The 13,291-nt window shown below is 30.5% G+C and overlaps 2 protein-coding genes across 2 annotated transcripts in view; both read left to right on the top strand.

Annotated features, from left to right (window-relative positions):
• Positions 1–13,291, top strand: part of LOC113397075 (actin maturation protease) — a 174,694-nt gene that overhangs the window by 120,225 nt on the left and 41,178 nt on the right. The window lies entirely within an intron of this gene.
• The window catches only part of LOC113397022 (uncharacterized protein), a 35,854-nt gene continuing 24,854 nt past the window's right edge, over positions 2,292–13,291 (top strand). The window contains exon 1 of the mRNA XM_026635165.2: positions 2,292–2,745. Within this exon, the coding sequence (XP_026490950.2) occupies positions 2,707–2,745 (39 nt within the window). The 5' untranslated portion in view covers positions 2,292–2,706. The remainder of the gene's footprint in view (positions 2,746–13,291) is intronic.

Raw genomic sequence — 13,291 nt, 5'->3', positions numbered from 1 at the left:
ACAAATCAAGACAAGCTGCGTGTATCATACTTTCCAAAAAAATGCTCAATAATGTCATTATAATAATATTTTTTATTAGGTTTTCGATTCGGTTTTAGATTCGATTTCAGTTACTTCATTTATTGAGGAACGCTCGATATATTTTAAAAAGACTACGATAATCCTTATTGAACACGTGTATCCACCACACGTTACCGTCATACTGCAGACTTTAATATAATATACACTTATATACCTAGACGTCAAATAATAACACTATGAAATAGTAAGTGACTATAAATTTAATAGTAAAGATACACGTTCCAATTTCAGAGATACAATAAAAAAACAATATAAGGAGGTTACTAATAAAAGTATTTATTATGTTATAGAGATTGCTATCTTTATCTACAGTCAAGGCTGAAGACAAATCAACAATAATGAAATAAACTTGTTTGTCATTCTTGTCCAAAGATCGATAGTTGCCCGCACACTTGGCTTGAGCGTGTGAACGCAGAACACATGTATGTATCCTGGCTTTGTAAAAAAATAACTGTCAATGCAAGTACATACTATGCACAATATAAGCACATACTCTTCGAGTCATAGGAGTACGAATTTGTTTTTTATTTTATAGCCATTACATCACCAATGCGCCACCAACCTTGGGAAGTAACAAGATTGTCCCTTATGCCTGTAGTTAGACTGGCTCGCTCACCCTTCAAACCGGAACATAGCACTACTATACTATTTCGCGGTAGAATATATGAAAAATAGTTGGAAACTACCTAGACGGGCTTGCACAAAGCCATACTACTAAGTAAAATAAGTAGCAACTTTGTATGTTCCTTCCTACCTTCCTTCCTATTTTACAATTTTATTTTTGATCCTAACCACGATTTAAATCTTGGAATCTACTGTATTATATAGGCTGGTCAGGTCACATTAGGTCAAAAGTTTATCGAAGTATGATTTCGAGTAGTTAAAGTAAATTAAATATTAGGTATGGAATCGACCAACGACCACATGCACGAAGGCAATGACTATCTGATTATAACTCTGGACCCCGATACTGATACTGTACTCGAGTATCTGTATGAAGATATACTTCGAAATCCATTCTGGAAGATATTATACAATCAATAATTCTTCAAATCATTCTTTATTCAAATTGGCTTCACAGACACTTTTGAATCGGATTTGGTTGGAATTAAAACAACCACTTATTTGTAATATACATTCTATTGTGAAACAAGAAATTTCTTTTTCTCCAATGAAATACATAATCAACTACATACATAAATTTATCTGTATGTAAATAAAAATATAAGAACTTCACCCTTTATAAATATAAATAAATCTTCAACTGCACATACGATATAAAATAAAATACTCATGGGAGTCTCGGACCTATCGGCCGTAAGATACAAATGTGATATTCATCTAACACACGGATTTCCACATAATGTTTTCTTCATCATCGACCACCAGATTGATTTATTATAAACTCAGCAAATTAATACAGTTATGCTCACCCGGATTTCAATCCGCTATATTTTGGCGAAAAGATCGATGTTTCTATTATAGTTTTGCTATATTAACATTCAGAATGTGTAAACTAGATGTCATTTTATAATTCACTCGCCATCCTCCAAGTGTCATTTATATTTGATTCTGTACGACATTATTTGTACAGCAGTATAGGCTAGGGCTGCAACTGTGTGCTATAAAAAATCTTATTAAATAATAAAAGTTATTTTCTTTGAGTACAAATTATATTAATACAGAATATATTTTAAAAAAGAAGAGCTAACATATTTTGTTTTCAATTTAATCTTTTTTCTGTCAAAGAAGTTATTATAATAATTTTAAAAAGGTTATTTTTAACTAACCAGATTTTACGTAAGTCCGCAACCCTATCCTAAGCTTATTCTATACACAGATGACAGACGCCAGTATACATCTATAAAATACTGCAGCATCCGCGATGCAGACCGCACTGCAGATGTTTTACATTATGCACCCAATGTCTATCAATACATAACATCATTATTTAAGCTATCATAAATATTCACTAAGTTAAATGCGGTTGTATATTATTACGTTATTATTTTAAATTAATTACAGTAATTATTCACATATTTGTACGAAAAGGGACGTACGCGAGGAAAAGCAAATTAAAATAATAAATAAATCTTTTTATATGACATATTTTTATTCATTCCGTAACTTGGACTAAGTTACATAATTTATTATCTAAGTTAGTAAACAGCAAAACTTATCGCATGTACGTACAGGGCGTTGTTGCAGCCAGTCGATTACTCAGCGCACAGTCATGCAGGCTGCACGCCCCGCCATCTCGCGGTAAATCGCTCAGCCATAACAGCTGAGTCCTACGGCCGAGGCGCTTGGCGACCGGCTTGTTTAGCTGTTTAATCGGTATACTGAACTCATTCACAACGGCTGTATGGCAATAAGCCGTGCGCCCACGATTTGAAAAAAAAAACAAGGCGCTCTTTCCCGAACGCGAATTCCATTTTCGAATTATCGAAATCGGCGGTAAAATTATTTGTCATGTCAATCCTTTGGTGTCAAATATTGTGAATTATTGTGTTTATATAAATCGCGAGTATTGTTAAACATTTATATAAATTAAAACTATTACATCTGTATTTATATCAACGTGATTGTCTTCCATTTAGTGTTTATATAAATATTGAAGTTACTATGGAGAAGGGCGGCGGTTCCAGACTCCTTCAAATGCAGGTAAAGCTTATATCACATTAAATAATAAATAAATAACCAAATAAACATTGATAATATATGTTTAATAACTAAAATGTATAATTTAAAATGTACAAATCTTCTTTAATAAATAAGTAAGATAAATTTAAAAACGTTAATAAATATTCATTTTAATAGAAAGCCCAGTGGTGTGTCTTATTCCGGAATATAAAATGCATTGTATTTAATATGCATTTACATAATTATTACTGAGCTAATACTTATCCTTACTAATATTATAAAGGCGAAAGTTTGTACATATAGATGTATGTTACTTTTTCACGCAAAAACTAACGATATTACTATAATATAGCTAATAACAGGATAACACATAGGATATAATTTATAAATATTTTATTTAAATAATACCTGACAATCAACCCTCAAAACGCGAGTGAAGCCGTGGCCAAAAACTTGTATTAAATAAAATATAATAGACAATAATTTGTACCGAGATTAGTTGATGTGTGTACGTAGATTTTTGTGATGAATAAGTAATTGATGAATTACAAAAGCATTAAAAAAGATATATTATACACGACTTCATAAGAAACTGTATTATTGATTAGATACTAAGTATCCTTAGCATAACTACGTGCGAAATAAATTACATAGAGCTTATCTTAGCCGGTTCTACAATAAATTGAAGCTCTTACCTTCGTTGTGTATTCCCGTCGCAACACGACCAGCTTACGACATTCTTTAGTAGAAACTAGAGATCCCATCTGGCTACACGATTTTGATTTTTATTTTAAATATAAGATATTGCATTTCATGTGTTTTTTTTATTATTGAAAATAAATTTAGAGCTATGTTCGTTAACTTAGTAGGTTACTTGGTGGTAGAGCTTTGTGCAAGCTCGTCTGGGTAAGTATCACCCACTCATCAGATATTCTACCACCAAGAAGAAACACTTAGTATTGTTGCGTTCCAGTTTGAAGGGAGGGCCAGTGTAATTACAGGCACGGGTAAATAACATCTTAGATTCCAAGGTCAGTGGTCCATAGGTGATTTAATGAATGTTTATTTTTTTTACGGTGCCAATGTCTATGAGCAGTGGTGACCACTTATTATCAGGTGGCCCACTAGCCCGTCTGCCATACCTATGACATAAAAAAAAAATACAATGGTATTTGATCTGGGCTTCTATTACTCGATTGAAAAAAAAAATGTAGAGCTATCTTCTTTTTATAATATTGTAAGTTGTATAAAATATTGTATTGTATTGTAATATTGTAAAAAATTAATTATTGTTTTCGTCTTCAGCATTACTTCCATATTTACATTTCTGTTGGATATCGGTTTATTTGATCACACCGACATCCTAAGATAACCTTATTCCCCTTATTGAATAAACAGGTACATAACACTATCAAAGTTATAAATTAATTAATAATTAGCCGCAAATATAGACATGATAATAATTAATTATTGATTAGATGTGATCAGTATATCAAGAAATAGAAATCTAATCTTATTTCTCTACAGTACACAGATATATAATTAATTAAAACACATGAAATTAATATTTTTCATCAAATATTTATATGCAACTTACTAATCTTGTTTTGCGGTTGAGTCTTTTACATTACGTGGACTTAATATTCACTAGTTATGTTATACTGTCACTTCCCTTGTCATTCGTCCTTAACAAATAATTCAAAGAAAATTTAATTCGTTTATAATATCGTCAAGGTATATCTCCGAAAAAATGTTTTACGTACACTCGAATAACTACTAGTACTACTAATTCTACCATAGTTCACTCTACTCATACATACTTTAATTTATTAAACGTTCGAATACAATATTTTTCTATATATTTTATAAGTATACTTTAAAGGTGGCAGTCGGTTTTGTTTTCTGCTGTTCTCTTTATACATTATAATTATATTGTTGCATACGATCTGTGATTTCTCTGAGAAACTAAAATACAGATATTTATGATTAATTTGATTTTTATAACAATGAGAGATTTATATACATTTAGATGTATTACTATTTAAAAGTGCTTATAAGAGCCTGCGTGTATAAGGATTACTTTGATTAAGATTCCTAGTATTATTTATATAAGTTTAAACTGGATTATCATTCGAATGATACAATATACAATGACACGATAGAGAAGAGTTCGTTGTAAACTAATCAATTTGTTCGGTGACGATGTTTTAACAGGCGATTGCTGTATCATAAAATAAAGCTGTTTTCAAACTTATATGATATGTATTATATCTTATATTTAAATTTAAAGAATGACGTGTCATTTAATAAATATTATTAATTAAGAGCCACAAATGGAGTAGAACGCGTGGTTGTCTAAAAAAGAGCGCGACTTCAAATCCTGATAAGCATAACCTAAAAAGAGGACGGTGTTGTTTGACATTTACGTTACATGTTTTATTTGGACTCCAGACTGTTCTTATAACCATCAGCAATATATATATTTGTCACCTACTATCTAACACATTATTAATAATAATATTTATGGCGATTATCCTCATAATAATGAAAATAAACAATGACTAATTCCACGGTAATTCTAAGTCCTATTATGTTAATATATCGTTGAAATTACAATATTTGTTTGAGAGATCCTTATTTGAATTCGCGAGCCTTGTTTTGATCTCGCTGATCAGGGTCGGATTATCCTAAATCTAAAATAGATATAAGATCTATACGCGTCGTGTCGCTCGAAAATAGTTCTTAAAACGATAAAAGGCAAAACAAACGCTTAAAATTCAAGGTGTTTAATTAATTGTACCTGACTAAAATTATAAAGCTTTAAACGAAAATTTACAATACTTTTACTAAAGTAAAAGTACGTTTTAATGTTGACAAATTGATCTTTTCTTTAATTAATTATATTCTATAATCTACTCGCCTTAGTCCGGTTCTGTTCGTGATTCATCAACGGATGTTTTTTTTATAAATGCGCCAATCGACGTCTACTTTTAACATGCGAATTATTTCATCTTTTTCTCCCTTAATGGTAAATTATTGAGAGTGAAAGAGATCGAATGCTCTAACTTCTTTTAAAGCTTGGGAACTGAACCTTGACCTCGACCGTTTCGACGATTATTATTACAGCTAGTCAACGGAACCGCGACGGTTACATTTATATATAAAATGATATCAGTTGAACCTGAAATATTAAGAATTGTAAATACACCGTCTGTGTTTCTTTTTAATAATGAATATTTTATGAATTTTTAATAACTAGCTTTACCAGTAACTTTAAAAACCGATTACATACAACTCATAGATAAGATATTTTCCGAGTCGTAAGTCAGTTCTAATTAAACGTCAACTCTAAGTCTTAAATGTACTATTGTAATGTCCTTGTAATAAGTGCAAACGATTATATTTACACTACATAACATGCGAGTACATCACGATTCTATAAATACACGATCACTTGTAATGTCTATTGACAAACAATTTATATTTGAATGTGAAAATTTGCAACAAGCATTTCTTTTATAAGTTAAGTATTTATTCATTGTAGACCTTATAATTGTGGGTACAGATTAATCTACCGAATTTTACAAGGGTAAAATTTGGATAGAAAATTTAAGATTAATGAACACAGTACTTTAGTCTATTTCTTAATATAAATGCTATTGCATCGATCGCTGTTTTTTTAACGCGTATCACACAAAATCTCAACCAATCTTTTGTACAAATATGTTCAGTGTGTTTCAAAGAAGGTTTTTAGCTAATTTTTTTTTTTCAATATAATTCAACGCAAAGCAACGTGTGGCCGAGTCTGATATTTTTCAATGAAACGTTGATGTTACAAAAATTATAGACAATTATAATGGAAAGGAAGTTAAATCGGAAACTTGGTCGATCGTTAATTTGTTTAGTACGACTAGTAACTCAATGCATTCAATTTAATAATATTTTCTGTCGATAAATTTTTTTTGTAGTCCGTATCGATTATTTTAAATATCCTTACAAAAAAGGACATATATATTTGTTACAGACTTTCTTAGACATGAAATTAATAGTCTTAAGACTATTAATTTTCATGTATTAATAGACTTAAAGACTATTAATTTTCATGTGCTTAATTTTTGTTTATAATTCATGTCGTCGGTCGTCGGTGAAAGAAAATATTTTGACGACACCTGCAGTGTGGCATTTGCAATATTACTTGTTACTTTTACTTTAAGTAAAAAAATATTCATTTAATTTCTTGGGTTACTTTTTTAAATAATTAATAATATATTGAAAAATCGAAATATAACTGATATTATACAAATGTAATCTAACCTCTAATTAATGATTAAGAACAAATTTAGTATAAGAAAAAAAAAACGTTAAAGCTTGCTTTCGAAAAAAAGTTATTTCAATTAGAACAAAGCTTTTATTCCTGATGCTTTCACGAGAGCGGAATTCCCTCCCGGCGTCCAAGTTACGACGACCCCTGACTTGAACAAGTGCACGCAACCTTTGAATACCATCTCTAAGTCTAAAATGCAGTCTAGTGCAATACAATTTTCGAAATTACTAAAACCTTTTAGATTATAGTCTTTTATATATTTAAGGCAAAATACATTATGTAATTAAAGTACAATCATTATATGAAAAGGCGCTTTATTTAGTATATTTATATAAAAAAAACTAATTAAAATATACGTAACAATACAAGGAATATCTAATTGTATTATTCGAGGGGTGATACGTGTCATCACACCTCGCTGTCCTAGTTCAAGCGATCGATAGTTTGACAAATTATAGGGAATGTAATTCAGGTCACGTAGCGTTATTAGTCCATCGAATAAATCAGTCTAGTCTAGAATTTGCATATTTGCCAACAGCTTGTAATGCAGGTATTGTATTTCACGTGTTAAAATCATACGTCTAACATAAACTTGCATAAAAGTAATATAGCTTCAACCCATAAAGATATATTACACAAAGGGATTAATTTATATACGTTGATATTCTACCGTTAAATCTGAGCAACTATGGATTTGATTGACTTTTGCCAAGGCAACTCCTATACCTACTGTTGGAAAAGGTACAGGTAGCATCGTTGTTGTACGGTAGGGAAAAAATGTTTGAAATACAATTAGTTAAATAGATTTTATGTTAAATTGTCTGTGTCTAGTTCTTGAAAAATAAATATAATATTCCACAGTACGCCAGAATACTTTCTTTGAGTTGGGTCTATGCCGGAAGACTCTGTAGTAAAAAATAGTTTATAATGTAACTAGTTGCTGCCCCGGCTTCGAACGCGTTTTTGTTGTTAGTCGTCAGTGATGTTAGGCATAAAGAGTAGCCTATATCATGCTCACAGTTGTTTAATTTAAAATATCATCAAATCCGGGTACATGGTTTGCCTTGAAAGAGCAATAGACAGAGTTACTGCATTTATAGAATTAATCTAGATTATAAGTTACATACTCTAAAGTGTTAATAGAATAGCTTGTTTTTTTTTTCAATTTCACCTGTAATATTATCTCGACTAATGATCGATTTTATATAAAAACTAATCGAGGAAGTTGATCAAAACCAGTTGATTGAAGCTTATAGCTAAGCAAACTATTTGCGATTTATCAATGTACATAATATTATCTAACGTATAATCTTTGTCACCGTCAAATAACAGAAGTTATATATCTCTTACGCCTCTTTACTATTATGAAAACAAATTATTTTTAACTATATTTTTTTACCTCATATTATAATCAGCCGGCGTCAGTTACGTTGAAAATTAAATACCGAATACTAAATAATATCCAGAATTGCATAAAATTTAAGTCCAACTTTCGATAGAAACAGGTTAAAATGTAATATTATATAACACAAACACGCTCAACCTTTAAAGGGTGAAGCAATAACCTGTTGATATTAAATTATGACTTGAGTTTGTATCCATTACTGTTTCTTACATTTATTAAATACGTATATATGCTATTCTACATAGCTATTTAGATTATTAATCCCTCCAAAAGTTAGTTGCTATAAAATTAATTATTTATTTTATTTAACGTGCCTCATTGTTTTAATGGTTATTGTATACAGCTACAGATCGCTTGTTCCAAGGCTCAAATTCCAGGTTTTGTATCGAGAAAATTTCAGTAACAAACATAATATAATCTTCAACTTAGAAGCCTTCGAAGAAATCGAAGATATTGCTCTGTTATCCTTGTGTGTAATTTATGAATACATGCTTTGCAATTGTTTTTTAAATATTTATAACATGACGTTGATCTTTTTTTTATCTTTAAAACCGGGACAGAAAATTGACGTTCGTTCCGATGTAGTGGTAACTCCTCAGACGGGCCCTACATATCGCCCTACTTGGTGAAAGGATTCAATAGTGTCTTAAGCCTTCTTACCACTTTATCCGAGTCTCATATACTTTAGCCTAAGGCTTTCCAAAGTAAGAAGTCGAGGGAAAAGTGTTATGTTAGCATTTAATACTATTTTACGTGATGTTCTTCCATATTTATTGTCTAATGATCTTTTATATAGCATATTTGTAACTGAATTTTTAACTAAAATTGATGCCTAAATGCTGCAAATAATGGTATCGGTTTGCTCTGTTAAACAATTGAGACAGTTTTTTTTTTTGAAAACGACAAGTTCCTCTTTACATTTTTTTTTTTCAAATAGCATTCATGTAAAATCTTTTTATATATTATATTCCGTATATTATATATTCCGCGACACCTCGGTTATCGATTTAAGCGTCTGATAAAAACATACTCATTGCGAACTATCTCACGCCTCTATACACGCGATGTACAGTCAAACACTAATATCAGCAGCAAACAAATATCGAGGTGACTAGCTGATTAGTTTCAGTCAGTACATTTAAAAAATATTTTGAGATTTATGAAATTTTAATAAATTGTACTATTGCACGAGTCACGGCGATTTTCATAAAGCCATTTGTAATGCCAATTCTTTTTCTTATAAGAATCAAAAGTATTTGAGAAAGCGACTATACTTAAAATACTTTATATTAGAATTGTTACATTATGAGTATTTAATAATAATAATAACTTAGTCGGATAAAATCCGACGAATAAACGTCGAAAAAGATGTTACAATGATTAGTGCTATATTATATAATATTGGTGGAGTAATTTTTAAATTCAAATTCTACAATTAAATTTTAAGGCAAGTTTTGTATTGTTCAATTTGATACGGTTTTTGAATTGGACACAATCTTTCTATTTTTAATATTATAATTTTAAACCATTTTTATGACTCCGCAGAATATTCTATTACCAACAACAACACTTTTTGGTGCTAATACTTTTTGGAGCGATGTTACCTACAGTAGTGATCCATTACGAATGTATCGATGACGATACTTTTTGAGAGATAGAAGAAATTTATATGTTATAATTACCTGATAACTATAACATGATTTGAGAATTTTAAAATAAATATTTTTTCACACTTGAAATATCTACGTAATAAAAGCTATCAAATAAAATAGCTACTCCTTATATTTTTACATTTGTTTTGATGTAATTACCGCAATACGCTAGTTGGTAATAATAATAACTATGAATAATAATGATTTATGTTTAATAGGTTCAGAAATATATATGAAATTAATAATTATAGTAGTCTACCATTATTCATTAGGCTTTTCTTTGATCAAAGTTAGGTTAATGGGTTACATTTCGTTTTAAGAATATATAACGTATTGTGAATGAAATATACGTTTCGTGTTTCGTATTTTATAAATTAAAATTGTAATTTGTCAGTAACTATATATGTGGATATTTATATGTATAAAAACAATGAGTCAATTCTTCTTTCCCGACTACTGAATAGAATAATTATCCTGTTTGTTTGTACGTTTTTTCAGTGTTGTCGTTCGATTACTACTATGATACTCAAATATAATGTATATGTCAATTAATTAATATGGCGAATGGAATTAAATAATAAAATCGTGAATGTGGGATAAAAATGTATATTTCTACCTTTAATGAACTATCTTTGAAAATAATCAGTCATTCTTCATCTGTAAGAAGAGGTTTCTAGTGTTTCCTAATTAAAAAATTCGAAACAAAAACAAAATTAATTTTCCATTGAGACATGATATAGACACATTCAAGAATCATTTTATCAAGACGACGAAGGAAAAAAAACATCCATCAATTTATTAAAACTGTCACGTAGACTCATAAATCATTGGTGATTTGTTAAGGCAAATTTAATCGTCATTTTATTTTGGAGGCAATAAAAGGATTGGTGGAAATGACCCTGGTGCTTTAAATGTCCACAGCTGTGGGAGGATGAGATCGAGATTGTTTGATGATGTTCAAAATTGCAACGATGCAACCTACACGATTTAGCTAAACATATATCTATAATAGCGCTGGTTGTTTACCTTCTATATGCATATTATATACAGATATATGGAAATAATTCGAATACTTTCTTGGGAGACTGTTTAAACCTTTTCAAGGTTTTTTTATGCAATGATCCGAATTAAAATTAAGCCATTAAATATTAACACATTTAAATCAAGAAAAGTTTTACGAAAACGATTTTATCGAGTATTGATTAAATGATGTAATCCAGTTATAATGGTTTTGAATATTATATAACTCGATTTAAATGCACTACCACCCAGACGACCTCGTTCTAGATAATCGCAAAATCTAATTATCGCTTTTAGGGCATTGTACCAATAACACTGCTATTACTAAGTGGCATGTAAATATGTATCTAGTTCTCTCAGCTTTAATCTACAATTCTATTATTTAGAATCAGTAGATCGACTTGTCACCCGCCCTTTGAAATTAGCACCAACATTAACCATCCCTTCAACATCATCAACGTGCAACCGACTTTAGGAACTAAGATGTCTTTTAACAGTGAATTGAATACATTAAAATATTGTAGTCTTTCGACTTGAAGGGCGAGTTAGCCTGTGCGATTACGGACACAGAAGCCTTAGTTAGCGTTACAAACTTGGTTTAAAGGATTAAGATGATTTTTATATTTCTTAAAGTGCTTTCAACTTTTTGTTGCAATTGCTTTAGTACTTTTCAGTGACTTTACCTACTTGACTTAAAACAAGTTCGACTGTATGAAAAAGTTTTCTTTTATAATTTTTTATTATCACAAAAAAACGAGAATGAATTGTCGTCCTGTAACTGATTGGATGCTTCAAACAATATTATTTGACATTTGGCAAAAATGTATCACGAAACAATATATAGAGATTGTGCAAAAAGTATCCAACCAGCTGTTACTTAGTTCTTCAAATTAAATTGAACAGATTATGTTTGCCGAGACTATCACCAATACCTGCCATTATGCTACCTAAATCATCTGAATTTGGCAAGTTTTTCGTTTGGTTTTTCGCGATAATCCAACCTGCACATACACACAAGAAAAAGCAATGAATTTGCAACTGGTGACGTTAAAACTGCCGAACTGTTGAAGTGGCTATAGTACCCACACAAATAGGATAGAGTAGGTAAGCTTTGTTTGCAGGCTGAGTAAGCCAGTATAATTACAGATACAAGTGATATGCCATCTTAGTTTGAGAGGTGACAAACTGACGGTAAATAAATTATTAATATTACTTACACTACAAAATGTCAATAGGCGCTAGACCACATTCCGTCAAGCCTTCTTGCCCTAACGAGCATGGTAACATGTTCCTGACATGTTAACATGTACAAAAGTTTTCCTATATTGTACAAAAATTAAAATTCCATCATTGATATATCAGATAGTTAAAAGCCACTAAGTTCTTTCACAGCTTCACCGCACGTTCGGTATCAAGTGCTCTCAAAACCAAGAGTCCTTGATTGAACATCCATTTATTTCCAGCGCTTTTGAGCCATTTCTAACGGGCATTCAGTACTAATTGAAGAATGCATTAATATACACTTGAGCCAACATGTATCGGAATACACTTTGCATATCTTGGTAAGACTGTTAGGTTGGTTATATTTGAACAAGTGTACTTTGGTATGTAATGTAAGTGTACTTTTGTATTATATAATAATGGTGCCTATCTGTTTGAGTATTTGACAATTTCATTCGGTTTCTTTCCGAGTAGGGGAAATTTATTAGGAGGGAACTCTTAAGAGTGTTATATATTAGTGTTATATATATTTTCTTAAGTCTTATTCAAATATCCTGTCATATTTTCTAAAGTATAGAAGAACAAAGTACGTTTAAAATCTATATGTTATTTCGTAAAGCGAAAATTGTTACAGCGTGTTAACTATAACTTCTCATAGCTGATCTTTTGTAAGCATTTTAGAAATAATCATGTTTGCGCTTGCAAATTACCTGACTGTTTTCTCTCTGACCTTTTTTATCTAATTCTAATTCTATATATGATTTTACCTCCTCTCTATATGTCCCTCTTTCTCTCAATTCAAATTATAAATATAATTAAAGCAAAAGTTAAAAGCCTTTAAACATCAAACGGCTGGACTAAGACCTCCTCTCTTTTCTTTAAGATGTTTTAAACCGTATTCCACTTAGCTACTCCAATGCAACCCGCATTGGTGGATAAATATAA

The sequence above is a fragment of the Vanessa tameamea genome, chromosome 19 (assembly GCF_037043105.1).
Source record: "Vanessa tameamea isolate UH-Manoa-2023 chromosome 19, ilVanTame1 primary haplotype, whole genome shotgun sequence".
Classification (NCBI taxonomy): domain Eukaryota; kingdom Metazoa; phylum Arthropoda; class Insecta; order Lepidoptera; family Nymphalidae; genus Vanessa; species Vanessa tameamea.
This window is presented reverse-complemented; position numbering and strand designations above follow the sequence as displayed.